Consider the following 20,789-nt stretch of genomic DNA (forward strand, 5'->3'; position numbering starts at 1 on the left):
GTTGTAGAAACAACAATGATGAACATAGAGATAGCTGTCGATGGCTTCTTCTTCTTCTTCTTCTTCTCTTTTTTTTTTTTTTAACTTCTCAGTTTCAACCAACCACCTCCTTCTCAGAGTCTCACACTCCCCCCTCATAATAGTTATATATACGATGGACTTTAACATAATCCTAATCTAATGATGAGAGTAAAAAGTTACATTATATTTTACATCTTATCGATTTGACCTGCTCACACTTGACAATTGAACTCATGACCTAGAAATCAAAAGCCAAAGCAGTTTTGTTCCTAGGCCAGTTTTTAAAATCTTGATTTTAGTTAAAAAGAAAGTTTCACAATCATATTCATATTTTTAATATTAGTGTAAATGTAGAATTAAAGATGTATTCAAATTTTTCTATAATTTTTTTGTATTAATTATTGTTTATTACACTTATTTTTATAATTTGATTAATAAAAATATCATAAATGTGTATATTTTTTCTACATTTTTTTTTTTGTAAATTTCTATATTTGTTTTTATTTTAAAATTTTTATTACCTAACTATGACTTCATAGGTTGATCAATTTGATTTGAATGGTTGAATTGTTTAGCCACCACTTGGACAAAGAATGATTTTGTTCTTGAGTCGGTTTTAAAATATATGACTTTATATTGTTAAAAATATTGACATAAATCTAATTAGTGCATTTATTAGTGAAAAATAACTTTAAAATATAAGATTTAATAAGAAAAAATGAGTTTTAATGTCTTAAGTATAAGACTTAAAGAGAGATGATTAAATGAGGTGGAAAGTAATAATTGAAATTACATTTTCAACCCTCATATTTAGAGATAGATTAAATACACATATGCATTCATTATAATAGCCATTAAAGGTGACATTAAAACTATGGTAAATGACTTTTATACCCTTTTTCAAACAAAGAAATAAAAGGTAATTTTAGTCCAAAAAGTGTTTCATACAACATTCAAACCTTTATATATAATATAGATATAGATATAGATATTTGTGTCTATATGCTTTACCATTTTAAAGTGTTTAAAGATTTCTAGAACCAAATTACCTGGTTGAGGATGAGAACCTTCAAACAGTTGTTCTTCCCCCTAAAAATATTTTTCTAACTGCTCAGTCCTTAACAGTCTTGAATCTTTAAGGTCTATCCCAGTCTTGGTTAGCCAGGTTCTGTATTGGACAAAAATCCCAAACTCTACAAAACCCGCTTAGCCAACACATGGGCAACTTCATTACACACCCTATTAACATTGGAGAAAAGAGATAGACAAGTTCTTGATAGCCTCCAGAACATCACATCATACTAATGCCACTCCAAATTGCTGGATTGAGATTAAGACGATCACTTTCATAGAACACATGAGGGTTCTTAGAAGCTTCAAAAGCTCTAACCCCTTTAAAATAGTAATGGCTTCAGCTTGAACCAGAGAAGAAACATATGCTTGATCATAGAAACCAGCAAGAACTTTTCCTTGATGATCATGGACTAAAGCTAGCTTTACCCAAGTCCAAAACTACCATTGATATTTACCATTATAGACCTAATAAAAGGGGCTACCAAAAAAGAGGGAAGAGCAGTTTGATCAACTACTTGAGAAAGTTGCAAGCTTGGTCAAAAAGTCAGATTTCCCTCCCTCAGCATCCTATTAATAACAAAGACCAAAGCTTCATTGCATTCTGGAGAAATATTTTTGAACACAAACCCGTGTCTATTTTTCCATATTGTCCACACAAACAAAGTAGAAAAAGTGAGCTTTTGTCTAGCCAAGCTTTAATCCACATACAGAAATTAAGATGCAGATCTTAAATTTCAAACCTGTAATTTAAAAATTCCTGAACCATGAGGATTTTGCATGATTACATAAGGACAAAGCACGAGTTATATACTCTGGACCCTGATGGAAAATGGGGCATTCATTGTAGAAGGAGATGCCTTTCTTTTCCAAATTCTCCCAGATCGGGATAGCATTCCGGCAACACTTCCACAAGAAGTTTTCAATTAGTGGGCCACTTCAATTGCCCAAAGTCTGATATTTCTTTTCCAACCATATAGAGTTCCCGATTTGCTCATTTTGACTAATATCAGCATTTAAATCCAAAGATTTAGCTATACTATCGGTATTAGTGACAGAAAGTGTTTAAATGACATTTTAAACTTTTCTAAATCCCACTTTGCCATCCCTTTTGTCACCCCCGACAAAATACTAGTTATTTATTTATACTCCTTAGGCTGAGTTTGGAAGGAGTATAAATGCAAATATGTAGAGTGCAAAATCTTATATTTTGTATGCATTTATGCTGTACATATTTGCATTTCTACTGCTTCCAAACTGAGCCTTAATGCGACATTAAGATGGGAATAAAAAGTTGAAAACATGTTCATAAAAATTAAAATAAAATAAATTTTGAAATGACAAGTTTGAATTTAATGCTTATAAATGAAATTATTTTTATCAATTTCAAAACATAGTTTTGAAATGCAAACTAAATATTTTATTATTAAATGCCTTTTTGGTAAAATACAATTCCTGTCTTATCCAATCTATAGTTTGGTGGTTGGGGAGGGTAAGTTGTTAGGTAAACTTGAGGGGTGGTATAAATGTTTGACTAGGGTATAAGCAATTTACCCCATATTAAAATTAATATTTTAAGTATCAATAAGATCTATATTAATTTCCTAATGTATACATGTCTTATTGATGCATTGTAGAATATTTACATGTATCATAATCATTCTAGGGTATCCAAGTGATTCTAATCATATCCCTATTCATATCATAAATTGCATTTGTGATATTTTTTACAATAAACACAGCTTTTTGGGAAAATTCATGAAAGTACCTTACTTTGGGGATAATGACATTTAAGGGTCTCAATTTCACTTGTGACAATGAAGTACCCTATACCAAGGGTCTCAAATCGATACTATTTTTTTTTTTTACATTTTTTTTTTTTTTCTGAAACCGGTTCAGGGAGGCCAGTTTAAGGCTCCTCCACCCCCTGAACCGGTCAGACCCCTGATACACCCAATAGGGGCGTATCGGAGGGGTCCCGGAACGATACATATCGGCCGATACGTATCGATACTTTGAACCTTGCCCTATACTTAGAAAAATCAACACTCAAGTCCAAGTTTGCTAATTGGCATTATAGTGATTCAGAGAGAATAAAATTGCAAAATGAAAAAATGGACATAGTTAATGTGCAAATCACTATGTTGCTTCAATGGGAAACAAAGGGTCAATAACCAATGATTTAGAGATTTGATAAAAGGGCAAAATGGTCTCATAAAATATGCAAAAGGCATATTTGGGATTTTTAAATATTTCAAGGTGCACATGACATCATGTGCTTTAGATAACTAATGAAATGCTAATGCCTGGACTTGAGTGTTGATTTCTGAAAGTACATGATACCTCATTGCCACAAGTGAAAAAGTTGAGGCCCTTAAGTGTTACTACCCCGAAAGTATGGGGCACCTCCCTCTAATTTTCTCCAACCTTTTCTATAGTTTTCTCAACCAGCCAACATGGTTTGTTTATGTAAATATGAATAGCAGAGCTATATGGTGTAATTCACACACTGATATCATCATATTATCATCCAAGCCTTATCCCAATTATAAGACATCGGTTACACAAAACTTGTTTCACCATTATGTTTAGGGATGCAGCTCGTTTGGGTTGGGTGGGGTTGAAGGTCAATCCAGGCCCAACCTTAAAGCTGCAAACTCAAGTGTGGGCCTGGCCCAACCCAAGGTTAACCCCAAGTTTATCAACCTATTTGGGCTCAATCTCAAGCTCAAGCTGGGCTATGTTGAGTTAGTTAGGCTTGGGAAAGTTGGTTGGGCTTGAAAGAATTTATGTATATACTTTTTACATAGTCATCTTTTAGGTCAGGCGACTCAGGCCTAAGTTTTATGGCCCAAGCCCAGCCTGCAACCTAAAATCTCAGGGCCAGCCCTTGCAAAAATTTGGGTTGGGTTGGGATGGACCCACCCAAGTTGCACCTCTATTCCATTCTATACCATACACCAATATGGTTCTAGCAATAATGTTTCCACTAAGGCTCAATATGGAAAGAGTGCAAATACAAATATGTACAGTACAAATACAAAGGTTTAGAAATACAATATACGAGGTTTTGCATTGTACATTCTTTTATTTGTACAAGTACAACTACAATCCATGGGTTTGAAAATGTGTATGTCTGCAAGCAAACACCAACATGACTAGTGGCACATCTTAGCATGAATACTCTAAGCAGATGTTTATTATCTAACTACCAAGTAAGGGTGGGGGGCTTCATGTACTTTCTATTTATGTGGTTGTTGTTCAAGTGAACTCCTTGAAGGGTAGAACCATCTGCCACGTAAAGGGGGAAGAGGCTTGGAAATCATGGTATCTATAAATGTCTTTCAGCTTCATTTAATATGTGCAAAGAAACTTGAAGACTAAAGGACTACATCTAGTACATACAAAGTGCATCTATTAATGTTTATCAGCTTCATTGAATGAGTGAACCAAAATTAAAAGTGCACATGTAGTACATCTGTAGTATGCAGAATTCAATGGATTTTTCTGTTGGCAAAAAAGACAGACGATGTCCAATAGACTGGAATGCAGAATCAATAAGTAACCAGAATAATCAGTCTCTATCTGCAAGGGAGAGAAAAAAGAGCAATGAGAGAAGATAGTATTGGTGTTACTGCAAATCCTTTATTGCTTGGTGCAAGAAAGTATTTCTCATGGAAACTTGTGAATTTATTAATGATGGAAAAGTCATGCAACCAGAGAACATTTCATACAAAATAGGACATATTTGTTATTGGATTTAGCTAGAATCAATGAGGTTTGCTGTGCCAACAGAAACCTGATAAAAAAAAATTGGTGCCACGCTTGGAATAGAGGCTATGTTTGGAGAAACAGAAGGTTGAGGTAAATGTTCCTAAAATTTCCTTCATGCAACTGTCAACCATCCACAATGTCCAACTTCTGTCCTAAGAAGATGAACATATCTAACATAAAAGCAAGGAATTAGAAACTGAAGAAACAAATGCCACTTTCTTTGTGAAGATGAAAACCATGAAAATTATACTATCTTATCCATTGAGAGACACTGGTTTTGGAAGAATGATAACAAACCTTTGGCCAGATAATTACTTTCTGTCACTATGTTACTCTTTTTTATAGTGGAAACTCTTTGCCATTGTAATTTTGGGGGTTTCTTTTGGTTTTCTTGTTCTTTTGGCTTTTTGTATGTGCTGTCCTGTACATCCTCTCATGTACAGCACTCCCCCTATTTTGCTTCTGAAATGAATGCTGCGCTTCTTCTTCTTATTCTTAAAAGAAAAAAAAAAAAATTGTGGCAATCAACTGTTCTATCTAACCTATAACCATATTATTCCACATTTTGAATATATAAGGTTACTTAAGTGAAAGTAAAAGAACATAAGTATTAATTCATCATGATAGAGATGATTTTAGATGTTCATCGCTTTTGATTTTTGTTATTTTGAAATGTTGAAAGTCTAGAAAAGCAACACGTGCTCATTTTCCAAACCACCCAAAGTCCAAACATTTTCAGATCAGATATAATCATAGTTAGATCAACTGGATCATGAAATTGTTCTGTATATTTTTTATGTAAATTTTGTTAAACATACTTAGATACCACATCTCTCAATTTGTAAAATCTAACATGACAAACGATTAAAATCCTAGTAACTCCATATCTCAAATCTTAACACATTCAGTCTGAGACATGGCACAATAGCTCAGAAAACAAAGTACAAACCTTCAAGAATTATTGGGCCCACTTGTCTTAGAAGGACCAGCTCGCTCAACCATAACATCATAAAGTTGCTTGCCATTCTATGTGAAATGAGAAGAAAACAAAATAAGAGGAGACAAAATAGATGAAATCCTTCCTTCTGGAGATAAAAATCTCAAATCTGTAGGCCTGTGGCCTAATAACAAAACTTGAAGAATCAACAAAGGCATCTTATACTTTGCTTATCTAGATACTTACAAAAATTACAGGAAAGAAGTGTACTTGTCCTTCAGGCCTTGTTTGTGTCTCCTTAAAATACACCAAGACTGGAAAGTTCGGCCACCAGAGTTCCCAATTCACAAAAGTTGAATATCTGTAGAATGTTAAAAAATATAAGGTAGAAAGAATTATCCCAAACCTTTATTTGGAGAAGAAAATTAACTCACTTCCAACGATTCTTTCCACCAACAAAGACATTTTCACCTGACTCCTGAAGCTGGTTACCTACTTTTACCTCCTAAAATAACAATCAGATCAAATTAGTGGTAAGAAAAGTAACTCTTCTTCATCAAGACAAGTTTCAGATATCAAAAGAAATAGAAATAAAAAACCCATATAAGTTTTCTAAATCAAGGTTTAGAGACAAAATTCAATGCAAGTACAAAAAAAGACCTGAGTGGAAAATGACTCAAAACTCATGGATCATATTATTCAAATTAAGGGAGTGCAGTCTGGTATTGAAGTTTTCATGATACATGATCAAAATGTCTCAGGTTTTGAGAAAGCTTTGCCATCCTTTAATCAACTGAACTCAAATCAACTGAGTCCCTTTTAGTGGGCAGGACAAAATGAACTAAGAATAAAATGGGGGCACTACTCATAAGTTCTTATATCCAACTCAATGCAAATCAACAAAACCTTACATTAACTACTTGAGATTAGCTACTCTAAGTTTTGATACCGGAAGCTGAAGACAGCAATTCAAAATTTATGAAAAGGCTCTAAAATGCCAAAGAGAATCATAATGCAACAAATATGTTAGATCTTCAGCCTTTCAGCTCTATGGTCCAAGACCCCTTGCATTTGTGCATATGTGTTTAAGGATGGGGCTGCTTTAAGATGATTGAGAGCACAAACCAGGGCCTCTTCATCAAATACGAATCTCACTCTTGTTGTCTGAAAACAGGAGATAAACATGTTAGTTTGGGGAAGAACTAGAAATTGTATCACATTATTATTGGGAACACAAGAATATCTGCCTTTCACTGTAAGATAAGTAAACATAATGAAGGATTCTTGTGCAAAGAAAGGAGATCCAATTTGTATGTCATAAACAACAAATATGTACTTATCAAATAAATAAATAAAACAACGAATATGTATCAAAAAATTCTCCTCCCTTTTTTAGTGGGCCAAAAAGTTATAGATATCAAACATAATAACGTGGGACAAAACTATAGAAAGGTTGTTTTATGCAAGGATCTTATAGGGAACAATTTTTCTGTCTTCATTATCATTACCTGGAATAATAGGAGCAAACCAAGGAGACCAATTGGTGCAGCTGGCAGAAGATTATTTGTATACACTAACCCACCAGATAAACCTGTTCATATTAACAATTTGACATAATATACAACAAAAGTACACCACAAGTTCAACAGAAAGGGCAGTATTACTTGAAAGACTTGAAGGTTTTCTGTCAAATTTCAACTAACAAGGCTCTAGTTAGGCATCATGACTGAAAAAAACAAAGTTAGGGGTCATAGCCATGGGCCAAACCAAGAAATATAAACCAGAAGATCATATTACCTATATCATCTGACAAAAGAATATGTTAAAAAATGCTTGAATTTTGTGCATTGAACTCCAAGCCAAGTAAGTCTCTTTTGTGCAGTTTCCTATTTGGAAACTGAAGCCACTTCCTCTTGATTTTTTTTTTTTTTAATTTTTATATTTTTATGGTGTAAGGAAAAGGTTCCTTGTGCATTTTTAAATATGTACTTTGGAATACTTTTTCATAAAAGATTTATGGTCTTCCATGAGAGACTTTGTGGAAGATGAGAGTTTCATAAGTTTCTTACTGGGTATTTCCTCTTACAGGTTTTGGGGTTCTAACAATTTGCATCCTGTGTAAAGGGTTGTATTCAAGGTTCGAAGTATCAAAACACCCCAATATGGCGGAAGGGGTGTATTGGTACTTTGTACCACATGGATCACTTTTTTTTAGTTTTTTTAGTTTTTTTTTTTTTTTTGTAGGGGGGAGGTTTGGGGATTAGCCTTAAAAAAGGTGTCTTGGCAAGGTGCCAATATTGGGCATTTCGTGCTGAAATTTTGAACCTTGGTTATACTGTTATAAGGGTTTTGGTGTAGGGATTCTTTTGTCAGATGAGAAATTGTTTGAAGAATGTTTCTCTTGGGAAAGTTGCTTCAGAGAGGAAGAATCATTCTTGGGAAGAGAGTTTCTCCTTAGAATTATTGTTGAATTTGCCTCATTGTGATCTTCTTGTTTGTTAATGGAATATAATATAATCATCTTGATAGCCTGTTGAACTACTAAAGTTGTTCTTTTATTGTATTTTAGTTCTTCCCTATTAAGTTTTTAATATTCTTGGGGTGCCATCATCCCCCATGATCCTTCTATATAACATATAAAATATCCTGGTGTTTATTGGATGGAATGAGAAATTAGATCTTAGATCTTCCCTGGGAGCATAATTCTCAGTAAAATAGATTTCACTTCCTAAAAGGTGTCGGTAACTTGTACTAACTCAGATAAAATGCCAGTATAACCTATGCCACTCACCCAGTAAAACAACCGGTATTCGATAATCTGGATCGGGGATCACAGTTTCTCTCTTCTTGACCCTTCTACCTAGCTGCCAAGCACGCAGAGAAACCAATCAAAATAGACGCATGATCTCACTGATCAAATAAGAATTCCCAAGTTGGTGCCTTCACTTAAGAAAGATATTCCAGTCAAAGATTTTTCTTATTGACTCAACAATTTTAAAAACTTGAAATAGAAAATAAACAGTCAATATGGAAGGATGATGTATTACAAACCACTGAAGCGACCACGTTACATCTCCCAGAGCTGCGACTACCTTCTCTTCTTATCAAGCTCGTGAGATGTACAACATTTCCGTAGAACGAGCTCGGAAGAATCCTTCTATATCCTTTTACTTCTCTACCTATTTGAAATGACAAATAATCTGCTTCATATGGTATAATTCCCAGCTAAACGAACTAAAACTAGATACTCTTTCTTTCCTCAGAACATTCTATCTTACACAGACCACAATCTGCGACATCCCAGTCCATGAACGAAAAAGGAATGAATTATTTAAAAAATTCTCTCATAATTAATAAACGGGGTAATTTACAGTTTTCGCAGGATACACATAGAGAGGTCAGACTATAAAGAGATCAGAGAGAGAACCTAAAAATCGAATACAGGAATACTTACTCGGAGGAGAGACAAAGAGAGAAGTCGAGAAAAGAGCGCTCGCCATTTTTGGATTTTTCTCCTTGTTTTTCCCTTTTCTGAAAAATCTCACTCCTTATTTCTTCCTTCAGGCTTCAGCAGTGGCCAGTGGCTGTGGTTCTTTCCCGGTAAAGAGGGTTATTTACAGAAATACCCATGGTAGAATAATAAAGTACAAGGATGTTTTATAGGTAAGATACGTGCCGGTGAGACAGATACAGCCTTATCTGTGTATTTCAATCGACCATCGTTCGTTGCCACCACCAACTGAACACTTGAGGAGTGACTGGAGTGAGTGATCTCCTTTTCTCTGTAATATTTTAAATTCATTCCAGGGCATCGAATTAGCTACAGAGAAGGGAATTCAGATTCTTTAAAATGGCGAACGCCCTCTGCTTCTCGCCTGCTGCTTCCTTCAAATCTCCAAGTAAACCAGGTATTTCCAATTCTATCCTTTCTCTTCTTCCACTCCCAAACCTTAAAACCGTAGTATTAGTATGATTCCCTTCTTTCTTCTTAAAGTCTGTGAATTTGAATCTTTTAGGGCTATTAACCGGCGCTACCAATGGTCGAGAGGCTCTTCGGGTCGATGTCGTGTTTCGAAACTCTCGAAATGCTAGACTTCAATCGGTTGAGGTCAAGGTTCGTGATTTGTCCTCTCTTTCTGTTTTTCACCTTCAAATACTAGTTTGGTTCACTCCTTTCAAGTGAACTTGTGGTTTTCACAGTGATTTATAGTCTTGTTTCGTGGTTTTCTTTAATATGTTTGTGAAAAATGAGTGTATTGCTTTGCTTCTCGACTTTCTGTAGTAAGAGCGTATAGCTTTTTGTTATCTTCTCTCTTTCTCTTTGGATTTATAAGTAGTTTGTTTGACAGGCTGCAGACAGTGGTAATCAGAGCACGAAATCAAAGAGCATAGTCTGTGCTGATTGTGATGGAAACGGTAGGCAAATTCAGGTTATTGTTTGTATCTTTTAACCAAAATTTCATGCTAATATAGTCTTGGGTTTGTGGAAATTACAGAATGTTTGCAACAGTTCTATTAGTATCCTCCTAATTATGTATTGGTTTACTTTTCTGTTAATTGCTTCTAGCTCATTGGCTTTGAGTCATACTGATGCCAAATGAAAACCCTAGAAGTATTGGTGGACATATTTAATGTTTTGTTATCAGGTGAATTCAAAGTTCGTGAATAAATGATACATTATCTCAAGAAACTTGCATGATGTACATCTACCGAACAAATTTCTTTTGACTCTTGATGAAGAGGAAAAACGTTGCTTCTTACATTTACAATTACACAAATGATATACAATCTATACCACTGCTAATAAATAGGATGTAACCATCTATTGGAAGCAAGAGTTCAAGTCAGAGGGATGCAGGGAGGAATATAGAGCTTTTTGCAATATTTTTGACGTTTACCATGAATAAGCAGTGAAGTTCCTTATAATAAAATTGCAGACCACACCATGAAGTAGTGAATAAAGTATGGTACATTATGACACCCATTCCTTGTTTTCCCATTAATTCACACTATGTCTGAGATGAATGCACAGTCTAGCATTGTGGTGCTTGTTTGTGATTCATGTCTATTATCCAAATAGGGGAAAAGAAAAAAGAAAACTACTGATGGTGGAAAATACCTGCTTTACATGGACCACATTTAATTTTTGTTCTCAAAATATTTAATACAGAAATGAATGCTTCATAACTTTTGCACAAAGGGGCCATTACTCAGTGTAATGGCAAAATCTTGGCCGAGCATATGCAGGTTTGAGTCTGAGAGCAACCACTTTGTGCAAAAAAATGGCAAACTTAGGACCATATCCAGTCTACCCCTCCCAAGACCCCAGATAGCTGGGACCAACATTGGGTTGTTATCAATACCTAATTATTCATATGCTTCCATTTCATTGGGTTGTTATTTACCGAAAGCTTGAATATTGTTTGCTAACACTGGTTTATATTTTTTCCCATTTAACTACCAGGTGCAGTGTTGTGTTCCCAATGTAAAGGTACTGGAGTAAATTCAGTTGACCACTTCAATGGACAGTTTAAAGCTGGTGGTTTGTGTTGGCTTTGCAGGTATTACCATCATTACGGCTGCCATAACCTTACTGAAAGTCTGAAATTAATAGGTACTGTAAATGAAGATTTTGGCTAAAAATGTTGGTTCCCATATTGGAGACAAGAACGTTTGTCCATTACCTTTTTTTAATGACAGGTTAATGCAAAAAATGCTAGATGTACCATAGAAGCATCCTTCTGGTACTAACAAGGTGATGGAATGGGTCAGACATTAAAACCTTTTCTGGGTGGTGCTAACCATCTGACCTCTCTAAACCTATCATTTTTGACTGTTGGCAAGTTTTGCTGTCTGAAGGAATTGACTATTGTATGGTACTATGGTTATAGTTGTTGAACCATATCTTTTTTTATAGAAGAAAACTTTAATTGAAGAAATATACCAAACTACATTGTCCAGATCCAAAAAAGAGGGGGCAGCCCACCAAACCACCTCCTCGTTAAGGGACTTAGCCCTATTAGCTAATTGGTGAGCTACCCTGTTAAGTTTTCTACTTATAAAATATTGAACCATGTTGGTGGCCTGAATATTTCCTTGCTTGGACTTCTTCATAGTGGTTAATTCTCAACTCTCTCATCCATGACATTTACAGAAGAGGCAGGAAGGATGCCTTCTCATCATTTTCTTCCTACTCTTTTAGATGCATTGATCACAAATTTGCTTCCAACCTGGCAATTGGTACAAAATTTGGGGCATAGATATGTGTTCTCACTCATCATGGCAGTAAATTAATCTCTTTATAAAATTCCTTGCAGAGGTAAGAAAGAAATTTTATGCGGCAATTGCAACGGAGCTGGCTTTGTCGGTGGATTCATGAGTAGTTTTGATGGCTAAAAGAGTATGTACATGTCAGATCTGGTGGATGAATCTCTGTTTGTTGTCTAGGATAAAAAAAAGTAAAAACCAATTTTGAGATTTAAGATTCATCTAAACAAGTACCTTTATTGTGTAATAATTTTTATTATTGAGTTCCCTTCCTTTCATGATGCTATACTGGTTTTACTTTCTCCATATAAAATTTAAAACAGCACAAGAAATTCTGCTGTGCTGAGATTTTAGTTGTGTAATTACTTGTAACCTAAATGAACAGTACCACTACAAGCCTATCTTTGAAGATATCCTTCTCTTAGGATCAATCATGAACTCACTCATCTGTTGCTGGAGCAAGCGAGTTGCCTCAGATTCTGGGTGAAACACATGATACACATGTGACTCTCCTTCAGCTTCGACCAACTTTACTTCCCTCACTCCTTTCCTTTTCAGAAACTCTGCATACATAACACCTCGCTCCTTCAGAAAATCCAAACCTGCCACAAAAACTGTCACTGCTGGAAATTGCTGCCATCCAATCTTAGACAGCTCTGCCATCTCAAAATTACATGCGAAGTGGTCACGGCTTGACCCTTCTGGCAGGCTCAATCGCCAGAACATGTCGTTCATCTCCACATCCCCAGTTGCTTCAACAGCCATCTCTCTCTCGGTCCTCCTCTCACTCCCAAAATAAGGGTGAATAATCAATAGCCCCACCACTGTAACATAGTTGGGTCTGTTCCTCATCACTTGGAGTGCTACATGATGAGAGATGTTTCCTCCTGCACTGTCGCCTGAGAGGAACACACGGGAGAGGTCTGCTTGCTCTAGCCATGGGTCAGTGTAGACATGGGTGCTGAGCCAATCAAGTGCAAAGTAACAGTCATCACAGGCTATGGGGAGCCGGTTCTCTGGTGCGAGGCGGTAGTCCACAGAGACTACAATTGACTGGGATGTAAAACACAGGTCTCCTAGGAAGTGATGGTAGCCAAACCATGTTGTGGAGCCAATACAGAAGCCACCCCCATGAAAGTAAACTAAAACTGGAAGTCTAGTGTTGGAGTTTTTGGTTTCAGGAAGGAAAATTCTGGCAGAAATTGGCCTAGATGGGTCAATTATCACATCCTTAGATCTGTATCCATTGGACAGTTCCGGCAAGGCAGTTGAGATTTCAGGTGCAAAGCGTTTTACCGACCCATCCGAGAAGACCTGAAGAAAACCTGGTGCTTCTGCGACAATGGCCATTATCTCTTGGGTTGGTATAAGCTGTAATGGTTTCCTGTAAAAATTGGAGGAGTTAACAAGCAATATATAGGTATATCAGGGAGTCGCATTAGCCCCCTTTAATAGTAGTAAGTTATATTCAAGTGATCGGTTGCATGTTAGGTTGGTCATGTAAAAGTTGCATCCGGATTAATCCAGTGAAAATCTCGGTGCCTTTCAGATCGGCAAACAGACGCCTATCTAAATGACTCTTGTCATGTGCTTTGCCTGTATTTATGGACTGAGCTTTATTTAAAGAACATGTTTATAGGGGTGTCAATTGGACTGGATTTGGTCCAACCTGATCCAGTCCAATGTGAATCCATTTACATATGGACCGGACCCAATACTGTCCAAATCCAATCCATTAAAATGTAAATGCACTGGATTGGATCCAACCCAATTCAAACCGAATAAAATATCAAAATTTTTTATATAATCCAACAACCATCCTAGTAGAAGTTCAAATTAAAATTACAAAAATATATTAAAATAAAGAAAATTCAGAACATTAAAATCAAGGTTTTTAAAACTGGACCGGACAGGAAACTGTTCTAGGTCCAGTTCTTGGGTTTAACAGTTTGACCGTTTGGTCTGAATGGAGGACGGCCCACTCTGACAAAAAATAAAAAATCAAATGCCCGGGTCAGTGGTTCACAGACCAAATCAACGCTTTTTGGCCTAATGGCGGTTTTGGGGTAAAACGGAATCAGTTAGGTGACCAGTTCCTGATTTTTCCGATCCAATCGTCGGTTTTGAAAACATTGATTAAAATTGAAGCTTCTTCACAAAATGTATTTTTTTTTTAATTTGTTCATTTTATAGATTAATCTTCTTCAAGATAGACTATTAATCTTCTTGATCTCAGAAAGCTTTGTTTTGCAAAATTTCCCCCACATATGCTCCATCAACCAGTTCCTGTAAAACACAAAACTGTTCTGCTTTTTGTTTCTATTGTGAATATTTGAATCAAGTCCAACTCAAACCGATAGGAGTTTGGACGAATTTATTTGGATCTAGTCCAACCCAATTTCTATATTGGGCCATTCAAATCCAATTTGATTAGTTTCGGTTTGGATTGGATCCAACCCAAAACTAGTCAATTGACATTCCTAAATATTTATTCTTTAGTTATTCAATATCATGTTCTATAAATTATATATAAAATTTGGCTTTGTTTTAGAATCACTATTTTAATAGTTCCAAACGCATGTATTGTTTTTTGAATGGGACCAAATGGGGTTTAGATTGGATCCAACCCAAAACTAGTCAATTGACATTCCTAAATATTTATTATTTAGTTATTCAATATCATGTTCTATAAATTATATATAAAATTTGGCTTTGTTTTAGAATCACTATTTTAATAGTTCCAAACGCATGTATTGTTTTTTGAATGGGACCAAATGGGCCGGACACAAAATCATGTACATGAGGTTGAGCAACCTATCACAAAAAATGAGTAGGGAACACTGGTATGTTCACTCGTGATACAAATGAGTAGGGAACATTGATATGTTCACTCGTGATAGGTTGCCCAGCCCGGTGTGCCTAATTATGTCTCCAACCAATTCGAATGTTTTTGTAACAAAACCAACTTAGAGGGTGTTCGTTAGAAATGTTTGCATGTGTGTTTGCCTATACTTGATTTAGGCATTAGAAAACAAGAAAAACATTTTGGGCATAGGAGTACAATGTTAAATTGTTTATCGTTATTTATTATAGATAAGTACTTTTAAGCACCGCATTAGATAAAATGTCCATACAACACTTTGACCAAAAATGTCTATATGATATTTCCTCCAAAAGTCAATTTTACATAATATAAGAAAAAGAAGAATACAAAATATTTGTATTTGATCACAAGGATCAAAATATTGAAACAATATCTGATAGTGTGCAATCCGGTCACTCCTAGCTGACACTTGCGTGGTTCCCAAAGGGTACCTGAGATGAAGAAGAAGAAGAAGAATCCTCGGGGGTTTGCCCGGTGGGAACACTCCAACGCTTAAGTTAGTATTCTGTGGAAGAAGTAAGGAGAAGGTAAAGGCTAAGAGTGCAAACAGCGTCAGTGATTGAAAGATACATCATTCTTTAAGAATAGACTCCTTATAACAGAATTCCATTGCATTAGGCCCATTGGCCTCTAATAGGGCAGGTATAACCGCCACTGTCAGCCTACCGTAGCCGTTACAGGTAGGGCTGAGGTCGCACGCACAGGGCCGTCATTGCAGGGTACGTACCTGTCAGGTGTAAGGCACCCTAAAAAGGTGGTAGGCACGACGCTGTCTGATGAGGGACATGGCTACTGTCCCCAGATTTGTCGGGTACGGTGGTCAAGCAGGAGATCTTCCTGCGATATATCGAACTACTCTTTCACGAGTTACCCTGTGCCGGGCTATCCTGTAAGCGGCGAGCTACCTGTGGCAAGCTATGCCGAGCTATCTTACTCGAGGTGTCTTCACCTCAGGGCATCTAGAGGTGGGCCGGTGTGTTCCTGTCTAGGAGTGGCCTGAGGTCCACTGGTGGGGCTAGGATATTAAGGTCAGGGGGCCCCGAGCTCGGAGGTAGCTCGGGGTGCCTTAGCCCCGGGGAGGAGGTGCGGGCTAGGCGGCTCCCGGCAAGTAGTCTATCCCACTGGGTTGCTGGATTGAACTCGGTGTGACTTTCCCATCGAGTTGCGGTTGTGCCTGCTGTGTTGTCACGCTAAGTCATCGCTTGAACAAGGTTATGCCCATGTGTACCCATGCTACGAGGTTGGGCCAAATCACCCTCCATCAATATCCATATTGGTGGTCATGGAGGCCAGTGTTTTCAAACCTTTGTTGACCCAAACGGTCAGACCGTTTGGCCCAAGAACCATCCAGGCAATTCCACCCTTAACCCATTCCTTGGTCAAAAAACCATTGACTTGGTTAGCAACCTACTGATTTAAGTTGTCGAACCAGTGACTTGTTCGATTCGGACAACAATTTTGACTATTTTTTTGTTTTAATTATTTTATTTTAATTGGAATGGGTCATTCGTTCAAACCAAACAGTTGAACTGCTGACCCAGAAACCAGTGCCCAAAGCGGTTCCAGTTCTAGGTCAGTTTTTAAACATTGATGGTGGTGCATGGATACACTGATACACATAGGGTTGGGGGTTTTGAAAGTTTGGGATGATAGAAAGCATCCCTCTCATGCTGATAAAATAAAATTATATATACCAAAAATGCAAAAGCATCGGTCTCATTAATATACACCAATACCCAATTGTTGCTATCAGGTGCATTGATATTTTGATCTTTAACGTTAGAGGTGTAACTTGGTCGAGCTAAACTCGAGCCTAAAACGATTTAGCCTAAAATTTTACATGAGCTAGGCTTGGATTTTTGGTTCTAAGGATGGGCTCAGGCCTAGCCCTTAAGTAGCCCAAATCCAGCCCAATCAAGCCTGAGTCTAGTCCGACTATACATATTTGCACAAATGCATACATACATGTTAATTTTAGAATGGGTTAATTAACTAACCCAAACCCAAGCCTAACCTAAGTGCATCAAATTGTAGTGCAAACTGAACTGGAATTAGGAAGGTTGGACTTGACCTCAAGCTCGGGCCTTAGGCCCAAATCTTATGGTTGAGCCTGGGTTGACCATAATCCCATGCTTTCCCAGCCCGGCTGCATGCCCGACTTACACCCCTACTTAATGCTTATGTGGTGGTAAAATGGCTTTGCAACACCAATACCAAACACCGCCTTGTTTTCGCATTTCAAAATGAAACCAGAATTCAAGAGCATAAATGTGGAAACAAATGAATACTAAAACATTATTGTTGCAGAACACCCCTAAAAAATGAGACTTGTAGCAATGTTTTCAACCTGTAATTGGTTTGGTGATCCAACTGGTTGAACTGAACCATTTGACCCGGTTCAAATACCAGTTCTATTTTCTTTTGTTTTTTATTTCTATCATTAATGACAACATTAATTTCATATTATATAGATAGATTAGGGGTGGCAATTGGGCGGGTTGGGTTGGGTTGAGTTTTAATCCAATTCGTCTAACTTGCCAACCCATTAATGACCCAGTTATATAAAATTAAATGGGTTGGGTCAACTCAAACCCACTTTTACCCAATCCAACCCGCCCAAACCCACTAATCTTATATTTATGGACTTAAAAAATAAATTCTCTCTCTCTCTTAACAAATAAGTTGGTTGTAGCTTGGTGGTTATTGTAGTTATTATTTACATAAGTAGTGAAGGTTCAAATCACATTACATGCATGCTACTTTTACACAAGCGACAAAACCATTTGATTATGCTTGGGTTCAGGGTTTGATCGAACCACTTAGGTTCAAACCGGTTAGACTAACTTAAACCACTTAGGTTCAAGGGTGGTTGAATCGTTTAGATCTGCAATCCGATCGGATCGGATTGGTTTAGTCAATGGTGGATTGACTTGGACCGAGCCATATAAGATTTGTGCATGGGGTCGGGACCGGACTTATTGACCCAAACTGGGTCAATGTAGCTAAATCAGGTCAGTCAGATTCGGGTTGGGGTGCATGGATATTGGTAGGATGGATGGTCCAAATCGGGCAAAGCACGCGGAGGCCAAATCATCCCACCCAAAACCATTTCGGATTCAGGTTGACCCGGATCGACTTGTATCAGGTCGGGTCGGAGTGTGTGCATATTGGTTGGACCGAACGACCTAAAATTGGACATAGCAAGCGACACCGAACCATCTCGCCCAGGGTTCATTTCGAATTTGGGTTGACCGAGATCAGTATATGCTAGATCAGGTCAGACTCTGTTGAACTGTTCTGGACTTGGGTCAAATTGATTTGGATTTATGTTGGGTGAAGTGTATTGATTCAAGACAAAACTAAATTTAGTCAATTATTAATAGAAAATTAATGCATTAATTATAAATTATTTATTTCAAATGAAGAAAATTAAAAAAAAGGATAAGGAATTAATACTTATGTTTATAATGGTTAACCCAATGGCTATCCACAACCCAACCCATTTAAATGGGTGAGTTGGGCGATGGGTTGATCACACAACCGGCCAAGTAAATGGGCGGGTTCAACGGGTTGGGTTAAAAATTACCACCCCTACCATTGGGTTAACCATTATAGACATAAGTATTAATTCCTTATCTTTTTTTTTTAATTTCTTCATTTGAATTAAATAATTAATAATTAATGCATTAATTTATTATTAATAATTGACAAATTTTAGTTTTGTCTTGAATCAATACACTTCACCCAATATAAATCCAAATCAATTTGACCCGAGTCCGGATCAGTTCAACACAGTCTGACCCGATCCGGGTCAACACAAATCCGAAATAGCCCCCGGGCAGGATGGTTTGGTGCCGCTTGCTCTGTCCGATTTGGGCCATCTGGTCCAACCAATATTCGCACACTTTGACCCGACTCAATACAAGTCGATTTGGGTTGACCCGAATCCGAAGCAGTTTTGGGTGGGATGATTCGGCCTCCACGCGCTTTGCCTATCCACACGACCCGACCCGAATCGATCCGATTTAGCTACATTGACCCAGTTCGGGTCAGACAGTCTGGTCCCGACCCTATGCAGAGACCTGATATGGTCCGGTCCAAGTCAATCCACCATTGACTGAACCGGTTCGGTATGACCGGATTGATTCAAATCTAAACGGTTCAACCAACCTTGAACCTAAGTGTTTAAGTTGGTCTAACTTGTTTGAACTTAAGTGGTTCGGTCAAACCCATCCGAACATAGTCAAATGGCTTCGCCGCTTATGTAAAAATAACATGCATGTAATGTGATTTGAACCTTCACCACTTATGTAAATAATAATACAATAACCACTAGGCTACAACCAACTTATTTGTTAAGACAGAGAGAGTTTGCTTTTTAAGTCCATAAATATAAGATTTATGGGTTTGGATGGATTGGATTGGGTTAAAGCGGGTTTGGATTGAACTCAATCCATTTAAATGGGTGGCTTGGGTGATGGGTTGATCACACACCCCACCAAGTAAATGGGTGGATTGGATGGATTAGATACTAGGTGGGTTGGGTGGGTTCAACGGGTTGGGTTAAAAATTGCCACCCTTAGATAGATACATAAATAGAGAGAGAGAGAGAGAGAGAGAGAGATGGCCAAATTAGAGTTCAGATCTGTCCTCACAGGATGCACTTCACATCGATCTCAAGCATGTTTCAGCATGCATAGGAAACAATTCCCCATGAATAAAAATTTATAATTACTGAGATGTTCCAATGCACGGTTGAAATGTGCTGTGAGTTCAATGTGAGGCACGCTCTGTGAGGAGGAGGAGATAGGTGGAGTTTTGTTAATTTACAATTAGGGGTGTAAATGGATTGAATTCGAATTGGATAAGGCAATGTTTGAGTTTGAATTCGATTAGAAAATCTGATATTCGAATTCGAATCCGATTAAATATGCGAATATCCGATTCGATTCAAATTTGATTAATTAATTATTTTAGATAATTAATAAATATATAAAATAAATATTTTATTGATATAAAGTATATAAATATATAAATTATTTATATAACTTAATTATTATATATTATATATAAGAATTAAATAATCGATCGGATTCAAATATTTATCGAATCGAATCGGGTCGTATCCGAATTCGAATCCAATTAACTATTCGGTAAGAATAGGATATCCGAATTCAACCATTTAGATATTTGAATTATCCAAATTCGATTCGATTATGTCAAATATCGAATTCAAAATCGGATTTTCGAATACCGTTGACACCCTATTCACAATTAAAGCTAGGTGGGTTTGGGTAAATTTGATAAAAAGGGTTAGAACCACAAAAACGGGAGCCCAGATCTCCTGCCTACGAGAACCCTACCCACGTTTATTGCAGCCACACATGGAGAACATCTCATCTTTTGCATAGTATTATACAGGGAGAGATGTTCCCAATTCACATGGGGTGATGTATTGTGGGTAGGCGTCGACAGGAGATCCGGAGTCCAAAGACGGGCATAGGAGAAATAGAAAAATGAGTGTGCTCACGGAGTGTGCCATCTAGAGTTGGATTGAAACCAAATTACTTATTTGAGTGGTGTTTGGCATCCAACAACGGTTTTACAGGGTTGCAAATAAGTCAGATCAGCCATATTCGGATATCTCACTTGATTCTAAATTTCTAATAAATCAGATCAGACCGAAAACGTTGATCTGTTTTCCCAATCTGATCCACCATGACCTGATCCGGTCTGTTGGTTATGAAATGTTATATATTATTTATATAATTATATATTATGCATTATTTATTATATTATTATATTATATAAATAATATACTATTTATATTATATT

At 37.0% G+C, this 20,789-nt stretch overlaps 3 protein-coding genes across 5 annotated transcripts; 1 reads left to right on the forward strand and 2 right to left on the reverse strand.

Annotated features, from left to right (window-relative positions):
• Nucleotides 1-4,420: 4,420 nt before the first annotated feature.
• LOC148869386 (uncharacterized) lies at nucleotides 4,421-9,393 on the reverse strand. Of its 2 annotated transcripts, XM_088968352.1 has the most exons (9): nucleotides 9,258-9,393; nucleotides 8,855-8,982; nucleotides 8,595-8,667; nucleotides 7,312-7,394; nucleotides 6,929-6,967; nucleotides 6,238-6,308; nucleotides 6,050-6,164; nucleotides 5,816-5,892; nucleotides 4,421-4,677 (listed from the first exon to the last, which is right to left on the reverse strand). In XM_088968352.1, the coding sequence occupies exons 1-8, from the start codon at nucleotides 9,301-9,303 to the stop codon at nucleotides 5,818-5,820; spliced, it is 630 nt and encodes a 209-aa protein (XP_088824478.1). In that variant the 5' UTR covers nucleotides 9,304-9,393; the 3' UTR covers nucleotides 4,421-4,677; nucleotides 5,816-5,817. The 2 variants fall into 2 exon arrangements, with proteins under 2 accessions (XP_088824478.1, XP_088824479.1); XM_088968353.1 differs by lacking the exon at nucleotides 6,929-6,967.
• Nucleotides 9,394-9,441: 48 nt separating this feature from the next.
• Nucleotides 9,442-12,356, forward strand: LOC148869387 (protein BUNDLE SHEATH DEFECTIVE 2, chloroplastic-like). Of its 2 annotated transcripts, none has more exons than XM_088968354.1 (5): nucleotides 9,442-9,711; nucleotides 9,820-9,917; nucleotides 10,153-10,219; nucleotides 11,268-11,417; nucleotides 12,121-12,356. In XM_088968354.1, the coding sequence occupies exons 1-5, from the start codon at nucleotides 9,654-9,656 to the stop codon at nucleotides 12,180-12,182; spliced, it is 435 nt and encodes a 144-aa protein (XP_088824480.1). In that variant the 5' UTR covers nucleotides 9,442-9,653; the 3' UTR covers nucleotides 12,183-12,356. The 2 variants fall into 2 exon arrangements, with proteins under 2 accessions (XP_088824480.1, XP_088824481.1); XM_088968355.1 differs by having other exon boundaries at nucleotides 11,268-11,364.
• A 22-nt stretch (nucleotides 12,357-12,378) lies between these two features.
• LOC148869388 (putative carboxylesterase 17) lies at nucleotides 12,379-13,638 on the reverse strand. The gene has a single exon (XM_088968351.1). The coding sequence runs from the start codon at nucleotides 13,418-13,420 to the stop codon at nucleotides 12,461-12,463; it is 960 nt and encodes a 319-aa protein (XP_088824477.1). The 5' UTR covers nucleotides 13,421-13,638; the 3' UTR covers nucleotides 12,379-12,460.
• Between the last annotated feature and the right edge of the window lie 7,151 nt (nucleotides 13,639-20,789).

This window comes from Nelumbo lutea, chromosome 2, assembly GCF_056320005.1.
Source record: "Nelumbo lutea isolate HS-2025 chromosome 2, American lotus-T2T, whole genome shotgun sequence".
In the NCBI taxonomy this organism is placed as follows: domain Eukaryota; kingdom Viridiplantae; phylum Streptophyta; class Magnoliopsida; order Proteales; family Nelumbonaceae; genus Nelumbo; species Nelumbo lutea.

Bases quoted from the DNA above. Each gene is read 5' to 3' on its own strand.
- LOC148869387 (XM_088968354.1), top strand. From the start codon at position 9,654: ATGGCGAACGCCCTCTGCTTCTCGCCTGCTGCTTCCTTCAAATCTCCA. The intron at 10,220-11,267 runs GTAGGCAAATTC...TTTAACTACCAG, and splicing joins TGCTGATTGTGATGGAAACG to GTGCAGTGTTGTGTTCCCAA. The intron at 11,418-12,120 runs GTACTGTAAATG...AATTCCTTGCAG, and splicing joins TGAAAGTCTGAAATTAATAG to AGGTAAGAAAGAAATTTTAT.
- LOC148869388 (XM_088968351.1), bottom strand. From the start codon at position 13,420: ATGGCCATTGTCGCAGAAGCACCAGGTTTTCTTCAGGTCTTCTCGGAT.
- LOC148869386 (XM_088968352.1), bottom strand. From the start codon at position 9,303: ATGGCGAGCGCTCTTTTCTCGACTTCTCTCTTTGTCTCTCCTCCGA. The intron at 8,983-9,257 runs GTAAGTATTCCT...CATTTCAAATAG, and splicing joins TCTCTTTGTCTCTCCTCCGA to GTAGAGAAGTAAAAGGATAT. The intron at 6,309-6,928 runs GTTTGTGCTCTC...TTGTTATTTTAG, and splicing joins TATTTGATGAAGAGGCCCTG to GAGGTAAAAGTAGGTAACCA.